General features: G+C 50.1%; 9 protein-coding genes across 9 annotated transcripts; 6 read left to right on the top strand and 3 right to left on the bottom strand.

Moving 5' to 3' along the window:
- Window positions 1-84: 84 nt before the first annotated feature.
- On the bottom strand, window positions 85-962 carry N7508_009230 (uncharacterized protein; the record flags this gene model as incomplete). Its single annotated transcript, XM_058467293.1, has 2 exons — window positions 85-777; window positions 816-962. 2 exons carry the CDS (start codon window positions 960-962, stop codon window positions 85-87), a joined length of 840 nt encoding a protein of 279 aa, XP_058315139.1.
- A 312-nt stretch (window positions 963-1,274) lies between these two features.
- Window positions 1,275-3,175, top strand: N7508_009229 (uncharacterized protein; the record flags this gene model as incomplete). The annotated part of the gene is made up of 4 exons (XM_058467292.1): window positions 1,275-1,415; window positions 1,465-1,937; window positions 1,995-2,944; window positions 3,003-3,175. 4 exons carry the CDS (start codon window positions 1,275-1,277, stop codon window positions 3,173-3,175), a joined length of 1,737 nt encoding a protein of 578 aa, XP_058315138.1.
- An 817-nt stretch (window positions 3,176-3,992) lies between these two features.
- Window positions 3,993-5,384, top strand: N7508_009228 (NAD(P)/FAD-dependent oxidoreductase; the record flags this gene model as incomplete). Its single annotated transcript, XM_058467291.1, has 2 exons — window positions 3,993-4,202; window positions 4,287-5,384. 2 exons carry the CDS (start codon window positions 3,993-3,995, stop codon window positions 5,382-5,384), a joined length of 1,308 nt encoding a protein of 435 aa, XP_058315137.1.
- Window positions 5,385-5,535: 151 nt separating this feature from the next.
- On the bottom strand, window positions 5,536-8,012 carry N7508_009227 (uncharacterized protein; the record flags this gene model as incomplete). The annotated part of the gene is made up of 9 exons (XM_058467290.1): window positions 5,536-6,023; window positions 6,081-6,264; window positions 6,313-6,488; window positions 6,540-6,810; window positions 6,865-7,403; window positions 7,452-7,601; window positions 7,656-7,753; window positions 7,803-7,925; window positions 7,972-8,012. The coding sequence occupies 9 exons, from the start codon at window positions 8,010-8,012 to the stop codon at window positions 5,536-5,538; spliced, it is 2,070 nt and encodes a 689-aa protein (XP_058315136.1).
- A 221-nt stretch (window positions 8,013-8,233) lies between these two features.
- Window positions 8,234-9,682, bottom strand: N7508_009226 (uncharacterized protein; the record flags this gene model as incomplete). The annotated part of the gene is made up of 1 exon (XM_058467289.1): window positions 8,234-9,682. The coding sequence occupies one exon, from the start codon at window positions 9,680-9,682 to the stop codon at window positions 8,234-8,236; it is 1,449 nt and encodes a 482-aa protein (XP_058315135.1).
- Window positions 9,683-9,919: 237 nt separating this feature from the next.
- N7508_009225 (GTPase-activating protein GYP6) lies at window positions 9,920-12,376 on the top strand (the record flags this gene model as incomplete). The annotated part of the gene is made up of 6 exons (XM_058467288.1): window positions 9,920-9,942; window positions 9,992-10,094; window positions 10,160-10,318; window positions 10,390-10,907; window positions 10,960-11,102; window positions 11,160-12,376. 6 exons carry the CDS (start codon window positions 9,920-9,922, stop codon window positions 12,374-12,376), a joined length of 2,163 nt encoding a protein of 720 aa, XP_058315134.1.
- A 1,419-nt stretch (window positions 12,377-13,795) lies between these two features.
- On the top strand, window positions 13,796-17,311 carry N7508_009224 (serine/threonine-protein kinase; the record flags this gene model as incomplete). The annotated part of the gene is made up of 3 exons (XM_058467287.1): window positions 13,796-13,938; window positions 13,995-16,987; window positions 17,043-17,311. Coding segments are annotated over 3 exons (3,405 nt in total), but the record flags the coding sequence as incomplete, so codon positions are not given.
- A 1,425-nt stretch (window positions 17,312-18,736) lies between these two features.
- On the top strand, window positions 18,737-20,932 carry N7508_009223 (F-box domain protein; the record flags this gene model as incomplete). Its single annotated transcript, XM_058467286.1, has 1 exon — window positions 18,737-20,932. One exon carries the CDS (start codon window positions 18,737-18,739, stop codon window positions 20,930-20,932), a length of 2,196 nt encoding a protein of 731 aa, XP_058315132.1.
- A 2,222-nt stretch (window positions 20,933-23,154) lies between these two features.
- On the top strand, window positions 23,155-24,627 carry N7508_009222 (uncharacterized protein; the record flags this gene model as incomplete). Its single annotated transcript, XM_058467285.1, has 1 exon — window positions 23,155-24,627. One exon carries the CDS (start codon window positions 23,155-23,157, stop codon window positions 24,625-24,627), a length of 1,473 nt encoding a protein of 490 aa, XP_058315131.1.
- Window positions 24,628-25,347: the final 720 nt, after the last annotated feature.

Raw genomic sequence — 25,347 nt, 5'->3', positions numbered from 1 at the left:
TAGACTATAAATTTGCCTTCTTTGGCCCTGTGGCTTGTTATATGTTATACCAAAGAAAGAAATGGTAGAAGGTATGTCATTTGGTCATGTCAATTTCTCGTGAAAAGCAGCTCGTAACTCTATATTCGTCAAACATCCGACTCCAAATGCTGGAATAATACGAACGCAGCGCGTGAAAGTGGACGAGGCAAGATACTGCTGTGACTGCTTGACTCTTTCCACAAAGGGCACATGATACTGCCTCGTATACATATCCAACGCAAGCAAATGCAATGGAGTAGCCACTAACTGTGTCAACACAGGCACAGTCAATTGGGTGATAACTGGCTTAGCATGAGGATGCGCCGCCAGGTTATCAGGGATCGCAGCCGAGAGCCACGGTGCCAGCGTAAACGACCCAAAGATAGTGACACCATCGCGCACCAGAAAGATAGCAGCGGCTGCCCGAGCGATGGACTTGTTCTGTCGGAGGGGCGTAGGATTGCCAGTCTTGGCATCGGGAGTCTTGCCGAAGCCATAGATCTGCGCAAATCGGATGTCCTTCCACAGCGCTAACGGCACGTTTGCCAGCATCGTCGTGGCAAACGTTATTGTCCCCGCTGCACTTATCTCCAGCTTGCGACTGACTGTATCGGTCACGTTGGCGACCGAGTAAGTGGCCGCGTAGAGAGCCCAGATATAGCCAAATGGGCGCTGGAAAACGAACAGGTGTGGTTGTTTGAGCGCTGCAATCGCATGTCGGCGGAGACCCTGAAGAATCGGCTGCTTGAATGCAGACTGCTCGACAATTGATCTAGGCGCGTGTTAGAAATTACCAGCGCGCTTGGAGTTGAGACTTGCCGGTCGATAAGTGCTACTGCGGGTGTCACGAGGGTCGCAGAGACTGTAGCCGCAGCCAAATCGCCCACCAGTTGGCCCAGATGTGTGCTACTCCAACGAACCTGATGTGATTGAATTTCCATAGTGGTTTGGGTTACCTAGTTACTCTCTCTTGCTTATCTACCTGGAAACATGCTGATAATGACTATTCAACCCACTCCGATATGGGGGACCGGCAACCCTTCCGACGTCGCGTACTTCCAGTCACAACTGTGCATTTTAGCTTAACCGGAGCATCATCGCTCGCTCGGACTGAAATACCAGTTGTGGGGTAACGGCCAAGCCCCCGATATTTTCATGAGGGGTTGGTCGACCTTTAAATTCATGAGCTCGTCTCGATTTCATGATTTTTCAAGTTCACTTTGCTGTTGACTCAATCATACAACATATTCGCCATGTCTACGGCTTCCCTCATGAGATTGCGCGCCACACGGCCGTCTGGCCTTCGTCTGCGCTCTGTTCCGGGGCTATCTATGCAGACACGTGCTAAAACCACCATGCCCTTCCGCCTGCCTGATGCCAGGAACGAGCCCAACGTAAGTGAACATCAACTATGAAGACAACTCCAAGCTGATCATAGTATAGCCTGAATACAGGACAGGATCCCCAGAGCGCGCAAAGGTTGAGGAGGCTTTGAAGCAGCTTCGCTCTCAGATGCCCGTGCGGAGTGAGCTCTTCTACGATGGAAAGTTCCAAGCCAGCTCTCAGTCTTGGGATCAGCCATTGCCCGCAGAACACGGAACTCCTTTCACAAACTACCCCCTCGCCACCAAAGAACAAACAAACGAAGCTATCAGCAAGGCCCTGGAAGCCAAGCAGAGCTGGCAGGACACTCCATTCGTTGACCGTGCCTCGATCTTCCTCAAGGCTGCTGAGTTGGTTTGCACCAAGTACCGATATGAGCTTATTGCGGCCACTATGCTTGGCCAGGGCAAGAACATCTGGCAGGGAGAGATTGATGCCGCTGCTGAATTGGCGGACTTCTTCCGCTTGAACTGCAACTGGGCCGGCGAGATTTTAGAGAAGCAGCCCACTCGTGGCACTGACGGCATGTGGAGGTGAGCTTGTACAAATCCTTGTATAGATACGAGGAACTTTTCACTGACTTGATGCAGTCGCGTGGAGTACCGTCCCCTGGAGGGCTTCGTCTACGCCGTCTCCCCCTTCAACTTCACAGCCATCGGCGGAAACCTGATTTGCGGACCTGCATTGATGGGTAATGTCGTTCTGTGGAAGCCCTCGCCATCCAACGTCTACGCCAGCTACTTGGTCTACAAGATTCTCCTGGAAGCCGGTCTTCCTCCCAACGTTATCCAGTTCGTCACTGGAGACCCAGAGGCCATCACCGACACTGTGCTTGAGCACCGTGACTTTGCCGGTCTGAACTTCATTGGATCTTCAGATGTCTTCCGCTCTCTGTACGGTCGGATCGGACAGGGTGTTGCCCAGAAGTCCTACCGTGAGTTCCCTCGCATGGTTGCCGAGACTAGCGGGAAGAACTTCCACCTTGTTCACCCCACGGCCGATATCCCCAGTGCCGTTAACCACACCATTCGTGGCTCCTTCGAATACCAGGGCCAGAAGTGCTCTGCTACATCCCGTGTCTATATTCCCGAGTCTCGGGCTGAGGAGTTCCTCACTGCTCTGAAGGCTGGTGTCAAGGAAATTACTATTGGAAACCCCGACAAGGACCTGTCTGCCTTCATGGGTCCCGTGATCCACCGTGCTTCTTTCGAGAAGATCAAGGGTATCATTGATGCCAGCAACAAGGACCCCTCGCTCAAGCTGATTGCCGGAGGCACCTATGATGGTTCCGTTGGCTACTACATCCACCCTACTGTCTACCAGGCTGATTCTCCCGACCACCGTCTCTTCAACGAGGAAATCTTCGGTCCTGTCCTCACCGTCTACGTCTACAAGGACGCTGAATGGGCCCAGACCCTGAAGGATGTTGACCGCAACGGAGGTGGCCTCGCCCTGACCGGTGCTGTCTTTGCCAAGGACCGCGTTGCCATCCGCCAGGCTGAGGATGCTCTCCGTTACTCTGCTGGAAACTTCTATATCAGTAAGCTTCACCATTTTCAAAGAAAACATGACCAAAGCTAATCATTCTATTCTTGTAGACTGCAAGACCACTGCGGCGCTTATTGGCCAGCAATCCTTTGGTGGTGCCCGCGCCAGTGGAACCAACGACAAGGCTGGTAGTGCTGATCCCCTCCGCCGCTTCGTCAGCCCCCGTTTGATTAAGGAGGAGTTCTTCCCTCAGGAGGGATTCATGTATCCCAGCAACAACTGAGGGGCTAGAATGCATTATGAACAGTTCTGTAGACGATTTAGTAAAATATGTACTCTCACAATTTAATCATGCGCTTGTTATGTCTACACCTATCATTATTGTCAAATTGAAAGAGATTAGTCTTTGCTTGTTAGTGGCTTCGACTGCTAAGATGTGCGTTGGACTACTTGTCAGATTATGCCTGGTAAAAAGGTAACGTTATACTATTGCTGCGTTATATGGCCAAGGCCTTAATTGGAGACGGGTATGGTAAAAAAAGACATTCTCGTGTCGATAAGCATTGGAATCGTTTCGTCCCAACAATGCTTGTGGATGGTCTAAGTTAAGTACGGAAGTATCCGATATCCTGACTTCGACTTCTCAGCCAATTTATAGATGTTGCATCCGCGCGCACTGCTAACCTTATTGATTATGCTACTCTCCCTGATTAGTACGACAAAAGAGGAGATAAATAAATAATGGTACACATGTCTCTATACCAACAATACAAGATTACTCCGGCACCGAACTAGGACCGCCAGACCGCAAGGCTAGCCGAAAGATAGCTCACCAGTCAACCCCACCAAGTCAGACCATGAGAACCAGATGACTTGTGCTAGACTGAGGAGTCAAACTGCCCTTATCGAAACCCGACATTGAAGCTTATCAAAAAAATCCACACCGGAAGACCTCCCGACGGCCACCTCTCCGCACTCCCCGCACTTTGTAGATAGTTCGGCCAGCCTACCGTATAGGCCAACACACGATAAATATAGATACTTATAACTGCAGACAAACCTGGCTGTTTACCCATCGTTGCAATAGCATCTAAATCAACATGGGAGTTTCCAAATCTGAGCCGGTCATCATCGTTGGCGGAGGAGCCTTCGGCCTCTCAACCGCTCTACATCTGACTCGCGATGGCTACACAAACGTGTCAGTCTACGAGAAAGACGATCATATTCCTCCTCGGTCCTCAGCTGCCAATGATCTGAACAAGATTGTTCGCGCGGAGTATGAGGATCCCTTCTATACCGATCTGACAATTGTTCGTTTTATACTCCGTCCATACTTGCATACTCTATATTCTCCGCGAACATATACTAACCAGTGTCTTGATTATGTATTATAGAAAGCGATTGCTGCGTGGAAAACTCCCCTCTTCGCCCCTTACTTCCACCAAACCGGCTTCCTCCACTGCGTATCCGGTGACGCGCCCCAAAAAGCCATCGAGACTCTGAACCGTTTCCGCGGTGCAGCAGAAGGAAATGCCCAGATCAAGCCGCACGTCGTCCCACTCAAAGGCGACAAAGACATCCGCGAAGCATGCTGGCAGCTCAACGGCCCATTGACCGGCTGGAACGGCTATCTCAACCGCTTCGACGGATACGCGCACTCAGGCAACGCCTTGGCAGCCGTATACCGCGCAGCCCAAGCAGCCGGGGTCCGCTTCTACCTTGGCGAACGCGGCGCAGTAGACGAGATCGTCTACGTGTCCACGCTGAAGGGCCGCAAGAGCTCAGGCATCCGCACAAAAGACGGCAAATTCCACCCGTCGTCGCTGGTAATTGTTGCAGCAGGCGGTGCTGTCGGACGCCTTGTTCCAGAGCTTGGAACGAACGTTGTTGCCAAATCGTGGTCTGTTGCACATGTCCACCTGACAGATGAGGAGACATCCATGTTGCGCAATATCCCTGTAACCTACGCTCGCGACCTTGGCTTCCTCTTCGAGCCTGATCCCGAGACGAACCTCTTGAAGATTTGTCCTATGGGAGGTGGGTATATTAATACAGACGCCAAGAGTGGAGTTTCGCATATGCCTTCGTCGTTGGAGGAGAGTGCGTTCATTCCGGAGCATGATGAGAAGCAGATGAGGAAGTTGCTTGCTCATACGCTCCCGGCGCTGAAGGATCGGCCGCTGGTTAAGCGGTCGCTTTGTTGGTTTGCTGATACTGATGATTCGGACTTTATTATTGATTATTTGCCCGAGACTTCGGATTCGGTGGTTGTTCTTTCGGGTGATTCTGGGCATGGGTTTAAGATGTTCCCTATCTTTGGGTCTTGGGTTAGGGGGTTGTTGGGTGCTGGACAGCAGCACATTAAGAGGTGGAAGTGGAAGCAGCCTAAGCCTGCTGGCGAGAAAGGGAATTGGGGCGGTGATGTGAGTTGGAGAATTGGGGAGTCGAAGGAGCTTGCTGAGATTCGCCCGGGTAGATCGTCTAAGCTTTAGATAGCTTTGCTAGAACTTTTTGATTTACAAGCCTTTTGGTTCTTTTTCATTCAATTCTTGATATTATAGGAATCTGTTCAATGAAATAGCAATACATTGGGCGCCAAGTACATCGGAGTCCATCACATTCGTTACACATGACAACGACAATCTACCAAATACTATGCTCAACCATGGCATTCGACACCCACTCGGTATCAAACGATTCAATAGAATCTGCAACAGCCATGATTTCAGCCGAAGTTAACATCGTCCCGAAATCACACTCTCCATCCAACACAGGATCCTGCCTGAGAAGAGCATTGTATTGAGTAGGCGGTGGCATTGATCCCGGAATGGATGTTGAAGACGGAGAAAGCGGATTGGGAAGAACATCATTCTGGTGGAAGAAGTTAGGCACCGTCAAAGGTCGAGATTGACCCCGAGAGATGCAACTCAAAGTCTCGTCCAGTCTTTGAAGCTCTGTCCGTCGGAAACTGGCAACTTGGTTTCCGTCTCCGATCATTTCGTCGAAGATTGCGTAGGCCTTTTCCAGCCAGCTGGGATGACTGTCTAGTGAGCGGGGGTCGATTGTCGGACCTAATAGAAGAATCACAGTTGATACAAAAAGGGATTCGAGGTCGAAGGGAAGGAAGGTTTCTGAACCAGGAAGTTAGTCTCAATGTGTTTGGGAGGATGTCTGGAAGATTTGCGTACCTAGAAGACCCTGGATTTGTAGACTGTGGAGGATACTGATGATGTGCTGAGCAGATTCAAGACACATTTGCATCAAGTTCTGAACATTGCGGGATGCGTTCAAGGAGGCTAGACAGGATTCTGGTGACTCGAATTGTATTTTGAGGAAGCAGAATAATAGAGGTCGGGTCGCGAGGATAATACACTTGACAAAGGTCAGCGGCCGTATTGTCGTTCTGAGAGAGGTACATACCTGATGATATAGAAGGTGTAAAGAGGCCGAAGTTCGGGAAACACCGCTAACTTCTCGGTCCAAATGTAACGGTACTGCTTCGCGGAGTTCATCAGCAAGGCTGGCGATATTCGCTAAGGCGGCTTTAGTGCTGAGTAGGAATGTTCGATTGATGCGGCCGTCAATAGCATATACTTCTGTTAAAGAGTTAGATTATATCCTTAGTAAGAGGGGCCGGTGAATCTTACTACTGTTGACCTCAGCGATAATCTGAGACAATTTGATATGCATACCAAGCGACACGGTCTCTGCTTGGTCTGAGAATGTAGGAAGCTGGGTTTGCACGTAGCGATCATTGATAGACTGAGGTAGACCCATAAGAGAGGTCATTTCCCTATCTAGAATGTACACTGTCCACCAGATCTTGCCACATCTCTGAACCGTGTCATGACCCAGATCTTCGACTGGCATTCTAGTGTGCATTCCCTGTGCCATGGCCATTCGCATAGCTTGACCAATCTAGAAATTTAGTTAGCCACGGGATACAACAATCTCTCTTGCCGGAGGTCTTACATAGTTGTGCGCCGATGTTCTGCAATCGATGCACTGGGAATATAACGCGATACAACAGAGGATTTCTGTTGCCACCATAGGATCACGGTATAGAGCACCGGGATCAGGGAGAAGCTGCAAAGCTTTGACAAAGTAGCCAACGCCAGGCGGCTTCTTACCTTGGGCCTTGGGTTGAACAAATCCTTTTCCAAAAGCCAAGATCACGAGGAAATGGATGTACCATAGGCTATTGGTCATGTTGGGACCATCCCCTGAGTAGAATTCCTCAAGCGAGGTCATAAAATCACCTTCTTCAAAAAGATGATACAATTGCCCACAGCGGAATTTCACAGCGTTGATCAGATACATGGTGTGGTCGCGAGTAGGAACAATAGGAACATCTGGGCCTGGGGTTGTTCGTAACCCGTCCCATGGGAGTTCATAAGTCATTTCGTCAAACAGTAATGCTTCTGGTGACAGTGCTTCCTGATAGGCATGTTGATGCGCCAGGCTAAGAATGCGCCGAGTAAATGACCAATTTGACGATGTTCCAAGATAGACTAGTGGGGTCAGAATTTTGCCTCGCAAAATTATAAGACAAAACGTACATGTTCGGCCATTCGCCGCAGACATAAAGGCAGGAGGGCCGCTTGAAAGTGGGTTTGTCAAGCTAGAATCTGCATCTTCGTAGTCTCGAGACTCATCATGATCCTCGGGAGTGATCCTATCCAGTGATGCCTCTTCGTGATCCTTTGCATCTATAATCAATCAGCCGAGGTCATTTCGCTCACGCATCACATAGCCGCACTGACCATTGGTCTGTGTATCAAAGTTGGAACTGAAAGGACTTCGTTGGCCCTTTTCCGATTGCTCTATAAGCGCAATCCTCTGCTGCAGCTCCATGATGTACCTACATCGATCATTAGCCGTTGAACTTGCAGACTTTGCATTAGACATACCCTTTTGTGACCAGGATCTTCTGATCTCGGTCATTGAAGATACATGATAGCTTGCGCTTGCTGCACCCGTCGCAGGGCAGCGATCCGGAGCATTTGATCTTTTGTCTCCGACACCGCACACAACTGACCAAATTAGCGACCGGAAGCTCGCTGAACTGGTTTCACTAACGCATTTGAGGATCGCTTTGCGACTCTTCCATCTCCCGCCATGTGTATCTATTGTCGTGAAGTTGATGAGATACAAGGGTTGACATGGTCAGAATGCGGGGGTGAACAAGGAAGTGGAACTATGATTGGGGCGGCCTACCAAACGAATCACAAAGTGGCAAAGAGGAACTTCTTATCGAACGCGAGTGGAGAAGTCACCGATGTCGGGCGCCCTTCCGGTTATCAGTTAACATTTGGTCATGTTCAGTATTTCTCTACAATCATTATCGTTGCCCGAGGAGATGGACATTTGTCTCCCAGAACTGTCGGCAATGGGTGTGACCCCAATGTTCTGTCCACCACTCGCCAAAACTATCTTGTACATCCAATTCATCCACCCGTAATACTCGCTCGTCTCTTTTGAGCGCACATAGTGCACAGGAATGGGAAGCTTTCAACGCTCCTTGGTCCGACCGAGCCACAATGACTTTGAGCGCACTGGAGTCCGGGACCGCGGGAATCGGTCGGTGGCCTGCGGCTTGTAGAACAGCACTGAAGACCGCCGCCCGTTCTCGCCAAAGACTAAGGACATTGACAGCATCTTGTTCTTCTTTGATGTTCTCATGTTTGTTCACGCTGTTGAGTTTCATGCCACCTGCTTTCCCGGAACGAGCAGGGCCGATTCGCATACTCTGGCTGAGAATTGTGTCCCGTTTCCAGCGGAGAGTTCGCCCTGCAATCACGCGGGCAGCTGATTCAAGCGCATTGTGGATATTTGATGCAGTCGCGGAAAGGTTGGTTGTGCCTGAAGGCGATGATCGTAGTTGAGCTTTGACCTGTGTAGCCTCCTTGTGTAGATCTTCAAACACATCTAAGAACAATTCGAGAAGTACAGATGGCGGTGGAATATTTGTTGGGCGAACGGTCGGTGACGATGCCGAGCTTCCAGAAAAGAAGCTTCGGGGAGCTGGACTCGTGACTGTTGACGAAGGAGTATTCGATTCGGGAGCTGGTGGTGCACTGGGTCCATCCGTGAAATCACCCCAACTATCAAAGGCGTCCTCATCCCAGGTTGATGCCGGGAGTTTGCTAGATTTGACAGGTGGTTTTGCCTTTTTTACAGAGACCTTTGGCGGAGGCTTGCTAGCGGGTGCGTCGGCGAACTCACCCCAGTCACCAAACGAGTCATCATCCCATGTCGATTGCGTCTGATCATTAGGTTGAGAAGGTTGCTTCTTTCGAGGAGTTTTTGTTTCCTGGTTCAGCGTTGGTGCGGTGTCGCATATTGATGCCCCGAAAGCGTCTCGCTGAGGCCATGAAGCTTGTGATCTTGGAAATGTAGCTACTGATGATGGTTGGGATGGAGCTGTTGGCCTCGGAACCTGCTGGGAAGTAGACTCTGGTCCCTCAAATTCACCCCAGTCGTCATCCGCATCACTTGCTGGAGCATCGAATGCTGCATCGAACAATAAATCACTGTTTTGATGCAGTGGTAAATCAAATTGCGGTTGAGAATGGGATCCCCAGGGGGTTTGACCTGCGGGATGGTTCCCAGCTGCCTTCGGGATAGGATCCGCAGCTCTGTGCTGCGAAGCACTTGCCGGTGCTCCGAAGAAATCGATATTCTCTTGGTTCAAGTCATCCAAGAATGAACTCTGTTTGTTCTGCTGGCCAGAAGAACCACTGGCTGGAGCAGGGGCCTGGCCAAATTCTGCTAGTAGATCGGCAGACATATCGGACGTGGTGTCATGAAGCGGCGAAAGGTGACATTTGAAATGCGGGCTGGTTCTGCACGTGCAAATTGACGGATCTTATATCGACGTCAACCGAGATATCCTTTCACGTTTCCTAAATGCTATGTAAAATCCTCCGGCTGAAACCCCAGTGAAGCTCGGAGGGTAATGTCGCAATGACGATAAGGCGGTCTACTTATCGGCCCCCCTCATCTTCTCTTGTCAACAACTTCGGCAATGCGAACCATTGAGGAGACACGGTATGAACCACTGCTTTTGCTATGAGTATATTATTACTGACCTTCGCAGAAAGAGATGGGACATCCTGTTCTCCGACAATGACACGCCCTCCGACCTACGAGCGACCTTGCGATCCGAACAGGGTAACCTATGCAACGATGGGCTGAGATCGGTTTGTTGGAAGGTTCTGTGACTCGAAATGACTGAGATTGGATACAAATTCTCATTAGAATATAGGCATTCCTGCTTTTCGACGGCCTGGATCAAAATGAATGGGCGGCCAAGCTCGACGAATCCCGCGACGCCTATCGCGCACTCCGAGACCACTTTTTGAAATACATAGAGCACCCGGACGACATAGATTCGAGCGTTGATCCGCTGGCGGATGATGCAGAGGTATGCTTTGCTCTGCTTCGTTCTGATTGTACCAATTAGTGTCTTATCTGATCAATCTTTGGAATGTTCAGTCTCCTTGGCAAACGCTCCGAAACGATGAGACACTGCGCGCCGAAATCCTACAAGACGTTGACCGATGTTTGCAAGAGAACTTTTTTTTCCAAGAGCCTGCTACGAAGTCCAAGTTGACCGATGCCCTATTTGTCTACTCCAAGCTCAATCCGGACGTGGGGTATAGACAAGGAATGCATGAGCTGCTTGCACCAATACTTTGGGCAGTAGACCGAGACTCAGTGAAGCTACAACCTGGAAAATCTGGTTCGACCAATGATAAGAACGAGGAATTGATGCTTCAGCTTCTTGACCCTCAATTCGTGGAGCACGATTCCTTTACGCTGTTCCTTTCTGTTATGCAGACAGCGCGTATCTACTACGAACATAGTGAGACACGATCTGCAAATGGCCAGGCGGAGGTGATTCCAATAGTCGATCGGTGCCAATATCTTCACAAAGAGGCATTGATGATCATTGATCACGAACTCGCGGAACATCTCGAAGCAGTCGATGTTCTACCACAAATTTTTTTGACGTAGGTTGCAGTGCCTTGAAATGTGTGATCTACATGCTGACCCTGTGCAAAGCCGCTGGATGCGTCTCCTGTTTGGACGTGAATTTCCCTTCGATGATGTCCTGCTGATGTGGGATCTCCTGTTTGCTCATGGACTACGGTCTGATCTCGTTGATTTCACATGCATATCTATGCTTCTTAGAATCCGCTGGCAATGTTGGTAGACCCGCAGTCACTCGTTGTTACCCGATCAAGCTAACATTTGCGATCTAGTGCTCGAGGCAGACTACTCGACTGCGTTGACATTATTACTCCGCTATCCTTCACCTCAGCCACATGAACCCCAGACCTTTGTGCACGACGCGTTGTACTTGGAGCAGAACCCTACCGCCGAGCGGGGCAACTTTATCATTTCGAAGTACTCGGGTAGACCACCCGAACCGAAGGGTCGCAGCCAATCTAACACACGAAGAAAGGCCTTCCTATGGGAAGACTTCAAGAGACGCAGTGAAAGCAGCTCACCGGCTCATTCCCCCGCACGAAACAACATTAAAAGTCTTGAATCAATTTTGCAGGATGTTTCACAGGGCATCCAACGCCGGACAGAGGCTTGGGGTGTGGCCAAGGCCGTTCGAGGTGCCGTGACTGAAGCGAGGAAAAATATGCAGACAATGCATTACGAGCCAAATTTGCGCGCCCCCTCTTCAAGACCCGGTACAGCCGGGTCAGGTTCTGAGGCTCAACCAACGGCCCTCACAATATCCGCGGCCACGGCTGCGCTGGAATCGAAGATTGATATTCTCGAAGAGAGGAATAAAATTTTGGCAACTACTTTACGCAATGCACTCAGTGATCTTCACTCACAGCTGGCCAATGTCAAAGACATCGATCCCGGAACAAACGATTGCCTGAAGCAAGCTCTGGCCCAAGCCGTGAGCGTCCAGGTTTGCCTCCAAGATCCATCTGTCCCGGTAGAGTCCACCGAGCATCCGCCTCGCGTAGACGGTAAAGCAATCAGCCAGATTGGGCTTCAAAAGACGAGCAGTCCAACAATTAGCGAAAGAAAGCGCGATCTCCAAATCGAGGGTCCATCGCGAACGCCAACTTCCGCTTACACGAATACGACCGGGCCGACTGCCGAAAGTGGAACCTCTAAGCCTGTTCGCGTCACGACAAATCGGATGAACACTGACAAGCAAGCTGAAGGCGTGCGGGCAACAGCCTCGCGATCAAATGTGCGCCCGTCCCTGACAGATGCAGGGTTCTCATGGATGCTTGATGGCGGCCGGAACCTATCGGGGTTCGTTAGCTCCACGTCGCCGCCGCCGGAGCAGACACGGCAGCAGGACCAAGCCCAAGCCCGCAGACCCAGCACCTTGTTCGGATCTGGCGGAGATGAAATTTCAGGGACGAATGCCGAACATGGTGAATTGGCACTACACAGCCTTCGGGGCTCTCGGGATCCCCTGTCAGGGGATGGGCCATTATGATCGCCTCGATTATGGCCTCTATCACTGGTTGCGTACACTATCCGGTGATATATGGGAACCCATGGGGCCCACTTGTTATCGCCCAGGCTACATAGTTATTTCACAATAGGACTCGGACACCTAAAGGAGTCAAGCATGGTCCCACATCAGGCGCTCGGATCTATCGCAAGCCACTTTGCATCATCGTCTGCAGAACAACTTTAGAGATAGATACTTGGAAACAGGCTGGCACCTCTTTGAAGCGGGGTAACCTTTGCCTGAGCGTCTATACGGTGGAAAACAACGACCATCGGCCTCTAGCAAAAGATCCATTTCAAATCTCCAATTCCACAGCTCAACTTATATGTATGAAGCCAACTTGATTCCGAACTTTCATGATCTCGCTCCACGCACTGGAACTTTAAGATATAATTAGTACCCACGAGTGTCACACTAAAAGTATTTAGAAGAGTTTATTGCTTAACTCTCCTTAGATCTATAGGACTTTGATGTCATGATTGCTATTTTCTGCCATGTGCACATGTGTTCTTAGGTATCAAAGTAGTAGCTTGGTATTTTGGCGTCCTATTCCCGGGTTGACTTACCTCTATAGACCAAGATTCTTCATAGATCTCTAAGAACATACACACAACAAGGCTATAATGCCACGTGGGAGAAAAGGTGTCGATCAGCCGACTTTTTACAGTAGAATTAATAAGAAAGAAAGCCAGAGTTATAGAAGTCAAAGGCGACATTACATCACGGAAGGGGACCCAGTCCTTTGGCATTTTCCCTTGGGCTCCCCACCTCACTAATCCCCCGCTGCGCTTTTCTTTTCTCCTTTCCCCCCTACTACTTCTACACTTTCTCTTCTTTGCGTGCTCAGCCGCGACGCCACATATGTCGCCTGAGTCCTTACGAGGCAGCTGTCCCCTCGACCGCCGCAGCGAATGACCGTCCACAACTCCACACACCTATACATGTCGCATAACCTCTCTTTCACGAGTGCTCGCCTCGATTGAGCCTCATCCCTTCCTTTCCACCTGACCTCTTTTACTAAAAAGGGGCCAGAAATAATTAAATAACCAAAAAGAGAATGGGTTCTGCTTATATCCCTGATGGTAAGTCAGTTGCACATGCTTTTGCTGTTGACCTTGCCTCTGTTTCACATTCCATGGGCCTCGGGAACCAGTGGGGGAGATCGAGGAAACAAGCGAAACTACAGTTCCCGGATCGAGATCAGATGTGCTGGAGCGCCCGGGCGAAAGCAAACGCTAAGGTTGTGTTCCAACCGGATTCACTCTCAACACGAGTCACGTCTCCGGTGCATCTGACCACGGAGATCAACCGTCCGGATCACTAGATCATTCCAGGGCCCGTGGAATGGAAACTTCGGCACGCGCCGATTGAGTTGGTCGTGAATGCTGATCAGTCATAGGCGAGCCCAGTCCTCTTTCGTCGCCCTTAGGACCCCTCTCAGAGTCGCCCGAGTCCGAGTCCGGATTCCAAAATCTTTCCTTACAGACAGAGCTGAGGAACTCCAGGGATAATAGTGTTTCTTCGGGATATGACCCTATCTCAAGGTCGGCAAGAGTTCTTCCACTTCCGCAACTCCCTCACTGACCTTGCGACATTACAGCAGATCTCCGTTGTTTGAAAGCGAGCATGGACTCGGTCCGTCTGGACTGGATCGTATACGCCAGCATCAACCCTCGCGTGTCTTGACCCTCCCAAACCTCTCTACGTCGTCACTAGCCCCGATGGCGGCTCAACGCCCCGCTGCGTCGCCCCGCTCGCGCTCGTCGTCTCGAGTTAACCCGGGACGCTTGTCCGCGACCCAAAGCTTCACGGATTTGGAGGATCTTCACCGGTTTCCCTTGGAGTCGTTACACTCCTTCTCCTTTGCACAACAATCGGAGGAATTCCTTCACAGTCGCCAAAATATCCTCAAAAGATCCATTGATTTCATGCGCGACCGCATGGGGTGGGCTGGCACCAATCCTGCCATCGCCAACGCACAAGCCAATGTCAGCGGAGACACGGAAATCCAAGGTATGATGGACCTTTTGACCCGCGCGAATATGCTTGAAACCCAGGAGCACCAAAGCCAAGCCCGAGGACCCATTACCGGCCCTGCAGATATCAATGGCGACAACATCTTTGAGAAGGCCTTTTCGGACGGCGACTCTTCTACTTCTCCAATCAGCACCCGGGATATGGCACAGGAATCTGCCGCGGGGTCACATCCATCGGACAGCTCCCAGTTTCTGAGTCCTGTCCCCAGTGATCGTATCTCGAACCAAAGGAGGAACTTGACCTCCGCCCCAACGTCCAGGCGCGTAAGCTTAAAACGTACATACACGGATCTCTGCTCAGCCTCGCTCAAGAGCAAGCTGATGGAAACTCTAGCTCAACCTTACACCTCCTCCGCGGACCCTTTCGCCTCCCTTAGTTCCTCCACCGCTGGATTGGGGTTCCCTTTCCCGGCTCTCCACACCCACAGCAGCAAATGGACTCCCGTATCCCAGGCCGTCTTTCGAACTGAAGCCCAAGCACCATGGACCATCCTGGCAGCTAATGATCTCTCCTGTCTGATTTTCGGTGTGCTTCAATCTGAAGTTCGTCGTCTCAGTATCCTGGAGGTCGTACAGAAGGAACACAGGGACTGGCTCGAAAGCAAACTTCGGGATCCCAGCACTGACGCCGCAGCCCGTATGCCGCTTCAGCCCGAACGCGCCAATATCAATGCCGTCAACCCGAAGTTTAGAGGTCTTGGGAACGGGGTGACAGCCCAACTACTTAGCAAACCATCTTCACGGGAAAAGTCGCGAAGAGCCCAAACCGATGACGGGTATGGCTCAAGCACGAGAAATGCCCGAAATGCAAACCACCCGGCCACTAAGTCACGCGGCGTTTTGTTGTGCGGTGATGTTGTTCCGATCCAAAAACGAAACGGGACGCGGGGTTCCGCTAGCGTCTGGGTGATGGAGAAGCGTGGTGGCCTGATCTGGGTTCTAGAAGAAATTACAGAGAACGCTGCCTCTGTCCAGTGCGACGATTCATGGAACGTTGTGGATGTCAAAGGTGACACTGACAAAATCTGGGGCTCATCTGTTGTCCACAAGGGGCAACCAATCACCGACCTTCTCCCGTGTTTGCCAGCTGACTCTCTACAAACCTCTTTTGACAAGGGAGTGGCCAAAATCGCGGGGCTGAAACACTTTGCCGCGCGCACCGCGGCTGGCGTTTGTATCCCTGTGGCGGTCGGCAAGGGAGGAGATCGAACTCTCCAAGTTTCGAGTTTCCCCCACGTCGCTGGAATGATGGTCTTGTCGTCCTCGTCATTGAATGTTATCAGCTCTAACTCCGTCTTTTCATCTGTCTTGTTCGGTCAAGAGCGACCGGAAGGACTCCACTTTACTGATTTGGTCCCGGATTTCGACGAGATCCTGGACGTCCTAACTGAGGAGGACAATGTGCCATTGGTTGATGGTATTGTGATTCCTGAACACAGCTTCCGGCGGGCACGGACGCTCTCTATCCTTCGCGATGGGAAAGCAAATGCAGCCTCGGTATTCACAGAGCCAAGTGGTCTTCTCGCTAAGCACAGAGACGGTTCGACGATTGTTGTGGATATCCAGTTGCGTGTGGTCAAAAGCGGAACCTTCTTCTCAAAGGAGAAGGCCGAGAAAGAGAAAGAGAAAGAGAAAGAGAAGGAGAAGGAGAAAGCCAGCGACCGAAACAGTGACTCGGACGATAGTGACGATACAATTGCAGTCACAGAGTTGGTTTATGCATTGTGGATTACCTACTCAAGGCAGCTCCATGCTGCCGGACCCGCCGCCGGCCTGTCACCATCATCGGTACCCACCTCCAAGCCGACTTCTCCAACCCATGATCCCGGCTCGGATAGGCCCTCAGAGTCCAGCTCTCCCACGCAGACCCCTGAAACTCGTAGTACCTCAGTTGAGGTGCAAGCTCCGACCTCGACCCTCAGCCAGCAACTCAGCGAGGCTGCATCACAACCTCTTACCGACCGCCCTGTACAACCTGTTCCCGAGATCAACGCGAAGAACGAGCTTCCAGCGAAACGATCCATCAGTGACTACGTGATCCTTGAGGAAATGGGACAGGGTGCCTACGGGCAGGTCAAATTGGCACGTCTGAAGAAGCAGCCTGCCAAGAAAATGGTCCTCAAGTATGTCACCAAGAAACGAATCTTGGTGGACACATGGACTCGTGATCGCAAGCTCGGAACTGTTCCTCTGGAGATTCATGTTCTGGATTTCCTACGACGCGATGGGCTGAAGCACCCTAATATTGTGGAGATGGAAGGTTTCTTTGAAGATGATATCAATTACTATATTGAAATGACTCCGCACGGACTTCCCGGGATGGATCTCTTCGATTATATCGAGCTCAAGGCCAACATGGAGGAATCAGAGTGCCGCAACATCTTCAAACAGGTTGTGAGCGCGATCAACCACCTACACACCAAATCGTTGGTGGTCCATCGCGACATCAAGGACGAGAATGTGGTTCTCGATGGCGAAGGACGGATCAAGTTGATTGATTTCGGTAGCGCGGCCTACATTAAGAACGGACCGTTTGATGTCTTTGTCGGAACGATTGGTAAGCCTTTATTCTGTGGACTGGGCAGGGGTAAGATGCTGACTGCATGAACTAGACTACGCCGCCCCCGAAGTTCTCCAGGGCAGGTCGTACCGAGGCAAGGAACAGGATATATGGGCCCTGGGCATTCTCCTCTACACCATTGTCTATAAGGAGAATCCCTTTTACAACGTCGACGAAATCCTCGACCACCCACTCCGCATCCCCTTTCTTCCTTTCTCGGAAGCATGCATTGACCTCATCCGGACAATGCTCGATCGCGACGTCGACAACCGCCTCACTATCACTGAAGTGCTTGAACATCCCTGGATGGTGGAAACCTGATCTCTTTCTTACCCTTGACTTCTTGAAAAAAAAAAAAAAAACACGATACCCCACAAAGTTGATTTCATTTTGATGGCAGGATTTTGCGGGCTGGGGGTTGGGTATCTATTGGTGGAGCGGACAACTGGGGTGGACTAGGAACATGAACATGAGCATGGCGTGATGTCCGTACTTTTTCTTGGGCCTGTTCTGCATTAGTGGCATACTATTATACCTTTGCATACGATATGACCTAGAGACCAATCTATATAACTTAACGGCTTCACCGAGAAATCTGGGCGAAATTGCGGGGGAGAAAGTCTCGGAGCCACTCGAGACAGTGGCTCATTTCCTTGGCAGTGGAGGGGTGGAGCATACATTTGAGCATACAGGGACAATATATGTCCAGTGGCTCTTATCAATTGCGCTATACAGTAATTTCAAGGTTTGACCTGTGCCAAGTGGTTGAGTGGGTGATGGCTTAGTCCCATGCACATGTGGCATCTGTTACACTGCAAGGCTCAGGAAAAAGAAACAGACAGTGGGTCTGGACATGGATACACTCACTCGCCTCTCGGGCCCATATCCCCCGCAGTGGCGCCCAGCGAAAGAGTGCGAAGGAGGCGAGAAGGTGAATCTGCCTCTCAGGAACAATCTCGCCGCGGACTTTCCCTGGCTCGGACTTGGAGTCACGTTAGCATTTAATTTCGGTATTTTCTTTCTGTCGTAGGCGTCGTCAGCCGATGGTTGGCTTTGGGTCTCACCTCAGATGGGTCTGTGCCACTAAGGTATCAGAAGATCAGAAGACGTAGAGACAGATAAAGTACAGAAGAAAGAATGTGCGATAGGTCTAGCTAGAGTGATAAAGAAAGTAGATATGCCGGAGCCTGATAAGTGGTACATCGGCAGTACATCATTCGCTGTGTGGATTCTGGGCGTATGCCAAGTTTTGTCGATGTATCGCATTCCCTACTTGCTCAGGTGCATTCCACTCCCTCTTCTTTTTTTCTTCTTATCTTACCTTTCCCCCTCTACACCCCCTCTGCCTCCTCTTTCGCTCTACTTTGAACAGTTCAAACGTCAACTCGGCACCAGTGCCGTAAAGAAGGCCTGTTCCACGGTTCTGTTGGCCGTGGACCCCCGAGAACAATAACGGTCAACGTGGTTTCCCCCCACCGGCCCACCGCATTGCTATTTATTGCGTCTCTTTCAGACTGCTCTCGGAATCTGGCATCGTCGTGTTTCAAATTCACTATGCAGGTCTAGGCGACCACGGTGCAGTACTGCGCGCACTCCGACGCTCTATACCTTCCGATTGCTTCCCCCGTCGATAATCGACTTCGTCGAACCTGCCATACTCCGTATCGCACCGACACCCTCCGGAAGACGTGAGAGAACACAGGCGGGCAAGAAAAGCGTATCTACATCTCAAACAAACGCATCGAAATGGCCGCTCAGCTATCCGACGAGATCATGCCCGAGAGAATCTCTTCGGCGAACCCGACAGCATGCGGGCAGATCCCATTAGAACAAGCACCCAAGTTGAAGGGTCGCCAGAAGTTCCTGCAGAATCTCCAGCGGATGTCGTCCAGCCCGGCATTGACAAGACGTGCGCGCTCGACATCCACTTCTGGTCTCCGGCGAGAGCATAAGGCTTCCCTATCTTGTGTTTCGTTATCTTCCACCGCATACTCGCCCTGTCTGCCAAATGGGAGTTCCTCACAGCTCTATGGAGGTCTCAATCCTCGCCCTGCTACACCCGGTTACTCGACTCCTGCTGAGTTCCCGGGCTCGAATCTTCGTCCGCGTCTTGTTGATACAGATGGGCCCAGTAGCCCTTTACCCCGCACCGTACCTTTGCCCTCAGATGTGAGGCCGGCCTCACGAGGTTCGCCGCGAACGGGTACACCGGTGGGGACTAGGATGGAGGAGATCGTTTTCCCGGATCCAGAGGAGCCGGTGAAGACATTCGATTTCTGGGGTGATATGCCGCGGGAGCTCAAAATGGAGGTCTTTCAGCATTTGACACCGCAGGAGATTGTTCGCTGCTCTGCTGTTTCCAAGGCTTGGAATGAGATGTGCTATGATGGGCAGCTATGGTCTAAGGTTGATACCACGGAGTACTATTCCAAAATTCCTAGTGATGTTTTGGTGAAACTTATCACTTCTGGTGGTCCGTTCGTTCGAGACCTCAATCTGAGAGGTTGCATTCAGATGCGTGATAAGTGGTCCTCTGACGGTGAGCGCATATCGGATTTGTGCCGGAATGTTGTCAACTTTTCGTTGGAGGGCTGCCGTATCGACAAGCCGTCTATCTACTCTTTCTTGCTCCGCAACCCTCGCTTGGAAAACATCAATGTTTCGGGATTGTCGAGTATTACAAACTCGGCTATGAAAGTCATTGCGCGGTCCTGTCCGCAACTTGAGACATTGAATGTCTCATGGTGCAATAACGTTGATAGTTCTGGTCTTCTTCGGATTGTCCAGTCTTGTGAGCGGTTGAAGGATCTCAAAGCTAGCGAGATCCGGGGCTTCAGCAACGAAAAGTTTACATTGGCTCTGTTCGAGCGCAATTCCTTGGAACGCTTGATCATGAGCCGCACCGACCTGACTGATGAGAGTCTGAAGATCCTGGTTCACGGCAAGAATCCCAATATGGACCTCCTTACCGACCGCCCTGTTGTTCCTCCTCGACGATTCCGCCACCTAGACCTGCATCAATGTGCTGAGGTAACTGATGCTGGGTTGAAGAGTTTAGCTCACAATGTTCCGGATTTGGAGGGATTGCAGGTTTCTCAATGCTCTGAGTTGACTGACAGCTCGATCATCGACATCATCCAGACTACACCTAAGCTGTCCCATCTGGAAATGGAAGACTTGGAGAACTTGACCAACAGTGTCCTCGTGGAGCTCGCTAAATCCTCATGTGCCCAGCACCTAGAGCATTTGAACATCAGCTACTGCGAGAGCCTCAGTGATACGGGCATGCTGCAAGTCATGAAGAGCTGTCCAAAGCTCCGATCTGTCGAGATGGACAACACCAGAGTCTCTGATCTAACCCTAATGGAAGCCAGCTTCCGCATCCGCAAACGCGGATACAGCGACGATCTCCCGGAAGTCGGACTACGACTAGTGATCTTCGACTGTGCAAACGTCACCTGGGCAGGCGTCAAAGAAGTGCTCTCCAGCAACGCCTATACCCCCCGCGCGTCACGCAAACCCACATCAACAGTTGTGACAGTGACACAGACATCAGACGCAGGCTCTTCCCCCATGACCAGCACATTCGTTACCCCAAGCTCCACCCCTCCCCCTTCATCAACATCCCCCAACGAGATCATCCAACTCAAATGCTTCTACGGATGGCAGATGACCGTCGATGAACACACGAAGCGTGTCCTCCGTGGTGATCTGACTGCTGCTTCCCGGCTGGACCGGAAGTGGGCTGATTACATGATGGCCACGGAGGAAGCCGGCGCTGCTGGTGCCGGTGCTCGCCGACGTCGGCGCCGTGCTCGTGAGGCTGAACGCCTTTACAATGCCGATGATGATGAGAATGATTATTACGGCGTTGGTGCTATCACTGCTCTTGGTGGTAGACGTCGCCGAGCTCAAAGTGGTGGCGGTTGCACTGTTATGTGAGGACCTCTCCTACCACTCATTTTTCGAGTCGGGCGCAAGACGCTACTCGACTCTGCTGGCGCAGGACCGCTAGTGGGATGGATGGACTTGATCCGTTTATCTCTGAGCAATGTCATGCTCGATTTTCCTACGAACTATGAATTACGCATACTATGTCTCCAATCCCCGACTTTCGAATCTCTTATCTCTTGATATCTACATCCATCTATCCATCACTCTAAGCCCTTTTGCTCTTTTTTTTTTCTTTACTCTCTTTGTCCTTTCGTTTCTTTCTTAGGGCGCAAGTCCAAGAATGGCATTCTCATTGCGTGACTGCAAGCCTTTGATATTTGTGATCAGCTTGAGTTCAGTTTTCTTTCAGCTCTAGCGCATCTAGAGGGGTCACTGGCGTTTTGGACCTGTATGGTTCATCGGGCCTCTTTGGGTGGTTTTACATTAGCTTTACTTTGACCTTCACAAGGTTGTTTTATGAGAACACTTTCTCGGTACAATTTTCTCTTTTTATAGATTACCTAGGATGGTAACGTGGATTTACTCGAGTCTGTGTGCTACGTGGACTTGAGTGGAGCAGCCAAGTAGGAGGATAAGAAAGATATTATCTATGCTTGACTTCGATGTTCTCCAGCTCTGCTACTTTCTTCATATTCGTTGGCTTTGTTTACACTACTTGTTCTGTCTACTCTACCTGATTCATCTATTCTGACTGTTTTATCCGCTTTACCTGCTCTGATATCAGACCTGTTCTATCTACTCTAGCAGCTTGGAACTCACTGCCGGCTTCATCTGCACCACCCGATTCATCTTCATCATTTGATTCAAATCAACTTACACTGCTTGTCTAATCTCCTCTTTCTCTCATTTACATCACCATAATTTCGTTATTTACCGCTCACTAACTTCGTGCAAGCGAATTCCCTCATCTTTGCCAATTACGTTGAGGTTGACGACATCCACCGCACCCTCTCGTCTGTTACAAGATCTTCTGCATTAGTTGACCATTCATCTGCTTCCCCCAGTGAGTAGCTTCGCTTTCGCTGATTGTGTTGATATTACCGCCTCCTCACTCGCGCCCTCTTTTCCATTCAAACACCTTCTACTTTACTTGCTATTTCACAAAGTGAGTACATTTAACATTCATAAATTGCGGTTTAGTTGATCGACATTGCACTCGGATCGTCCTTCTCATTTTTCCCATTGCCTCGTCTTGTATACCTACCTTCCTACTTCCTCGTTCAAGTGACGGTTTTTACTTTCGCTATTTGTATCGCCATCGCCAACCTTTCTTGCTTCTTCTCATATGCTCCTCGTATACTCACGCCTTTGGCCTTTTGCACCTCGTCTTCGTTACTCGCTGATAATCTTGCCTTAGATACTCATATTAACCGTGTGACTAGCTCCATCTTCATCAGTTGTGCCACCGGTAATGCATTTCTCGTTTCTCCTTTTTAACTGCATTCTGTCCACTACTTTATCTACCTTCTAACGAGCTGCATCCAAGTCTAGCTTTCCTCAGGCTACTTCCATCGCCAACGTCACATTGCTCCATTTCCTTCATTCCTCCATTACTCGCTTCTCCTTCTTTTCGCATCTCGTTTTCGTTATACGCTAATGCTTGTACCCTAGGTGCATAATTTATTCAAGTGAATAGTTTCACCTCCGAGTACGTTATCGACATCGGAATTTTATATATCTCCTTTCTCAGCTACCTCATATCCGATGATTTACCTACCTCACTCACCTCCCTACTCACTACATCCGGGTGACCAACACTATCTTCACTTCTGATATCGTCACCCTTGCGTTCTTGTCTAACCTCCGACACTCCTCCATTTCTCACACCTGCAAAGTCCCAGGCGTCGTCTTCATTACTCTATGATACTGTGCTTAGATCTTGATCTATTCAAGAGACTAGCCTCATCTTCGTCAAATAAGTCCCTGGCCTTGCATGCCTCACCTCTTCTGATCTACATTACACCATCTTCACTATTTCACCTACCATACCATTTTACTCACCTCCTCTAATTGACCAGCTTCACAATCACTACGTGTATCGCCATCGTCATTTCATTTCCTCCGGTCTTCCATCATTCATGCCCTCTTCTGTCTCACGTCGTCTTCGTTACTCGCTGGTATTCTTGCCCTAGTTGCTTGAACCCTCAAAGTGACCAATTGCTCCTTCGTTACTCATCTTCATTTGACCGTTTCCCCCTCTCTTTCCAATCATGCCGAAAGATCGAAAAAAGGACGCCCCAGGATTCCCGAAGTCCATTCCGGGTACACCAAAGATGAAACGGGATGCCAAGATGGCATGTGAACCATCAGTGGAGGCAATACAGCAATTTCTCGAAAAGCAAATGGACTTTCAAAACGACTGTTTCGACATGCTGAGAGATCACAACTCCCACAACCCTGACATCGAATGGCAAATCCAGGACGGAATCGGCGCTAACGCAATTCTCCCAAGAGAAAAGGCTCGGCTGAAGTTAGTCAAAATACCGTCCTTCACTGAAACCGGCACAACCCAATTCCCACCACACAACACACGCCTCTGCGATGAATTAGTCTATCTGGCAACCAAGTCACTAAAATTCCAGGACCGTGCCCGTTGGTACCCATATGACCTCAACAAAAGCGGCGACATTAACCCAAACCGCGTGCCGTCAGGCGCGGCGCCCATAATCTGGGCCCATGGCCTTCCATTCTTCCCAGTCTATAAAGGCTACTACATCCTCTGCGGTCGTGAACATGCAACCTGTATCGGCTGGCTGATCAACGAATACAATACGAGCGTCACAAAAGCCCATCCAATCTGGTCTGTTGGCGCGGTGGTTGCACCTGAATCTGCAGCACGGGCTTTCCACAAGATCGACCGCCAGATGAGCCTCCACAAGCCGTTTGGACAGGATGCCGAAGCTTGCTATCGGAGTGCGGCTACCGCTCGTGACATCCTCTCGGCTGATCATCACCACTGCGCGATAGTCCCTCATCTCAATCTTTCCCTCCAGGTTTACCCGTTGTGGGCTTTCCACGGGTACAATGTCCGCTGTGGCCCTCCGGACGCTTATGGCGAAGCCACGACTGTTCAGAAAGCGTTCTTCGATAGCAAGGGGTTGGGGGCAAAATATCTTTCCTTGATTCGTCCCTATTCAAACATCTATTCTGACAAACCCGAGGACTCGGCTGAGTTGAACGATACCAGTAGCTCTGAGAAGCTCGATGACTCTGTTAATATCGCAGACACGAAGGCTCCTGTTCCAATGGTTGAGGGCAATGACACGGTGCTTTCTCTGCCTGCTGAAACCCATCCCCGCAAGGGACCCGCTGATTTCATGCATAGTATCGAGACACAGGATACTGTTCCAATTGATGAGGAGCATGGCACATTGCTCGTCTTGCCCGTTGAAGCCTTCCATACTGATACATCAATGGCGGAGACAAACCTAGAAATGGAACTGGAAATCAAACCCCCGCCCATCAATCCCATTGCTCAGATCACTGAGAACTCCGCGGAACAGATTGCCATCTTGCATTCTGCACCCTTGTTTGGACTCGAATTACCTCCTGGGCTTGAACTTTCTTTTGGTCTTGAGTCATCTTCTGAACCTGCACTGTCTCCTATACTTGAACCGTCTCTTGGGGTTGAATTATTTCCTGGGATTGACTCATCTCCTACAGATGATGAGGTTGCTGTTTAGACATATCGTGCTTTACTAATGCAAAAGAGAGGGAGTGTGGAATCGCGGTATTGCTACGGGGGAAATGGGGACGAATTTTGCTTTTGATACTTCTTTGCAGTCTTCATTTTCTTGAAGGTTTTTTTTTTTTTTTTTTTTTTTTCGACTTTTCTGTTTTCGCTGCATTGTCATTGCTTTGCTCATCTCCGTGACAATTTGCTAGCTTGTTGGGTTGCGAAAACAATGAGAACTATATCATTTCGCGTAACTTTTTTTCTTTTCTGGCGTAGTTTGAGTCTATCGGATGATACTTCTTTGCCCCAGTAAGTAAATTGATTTTCAAGTAGTAACAAAACACAGTCAGAGAACAGTCGTTACACGACTTGCCCATATAAAGATAACATGCTGCAACAACCACAATACAAGTCATAAATATGTCCACAGGGCCGTAAAGCATCAGACAGGCTTTATACAAAACACCCCGAAGCAAATCTACTACTTAATATACGTTTTGGGAATTGGCCGCTCATTTTTGATCTTATTTTGGCCGATTTCGAGTGCCTTGGGGTTGATCATCAAGATCATTTAGAGGTGGGGGTTGTGAAAGGGCCTATGGCCACTCTTGTATAACCGAGAGGATCTCGAGCACGGCAAACAGTGAATAGAAAAAGAATTTCGAAGACACGGGGACCGAAAAGCTGGAGTTTGGATATAAAGTTTGGACTGTTTCTGGTTCAATTG

This window comes from Penicillium antarcticum (assembly GCF_028974205.1).
Source record: "Penicillium antarcticum strain IBT 31339 chromosome Unknown utg000009l_segment0_segment0, whole genome shotgun sequence".
NCBI lineage: Eukaryota > Fungi > Ascomycota > Eurotiomycetes > Eurotiales > Aspergillaceae > Penicillium > Penicillium antarcticum.
The sequence above is the reverse complement of the archived record's forward strand: the minus strand, read 5'-3'. Positions and strand labels throughout refer to the sequence as shown.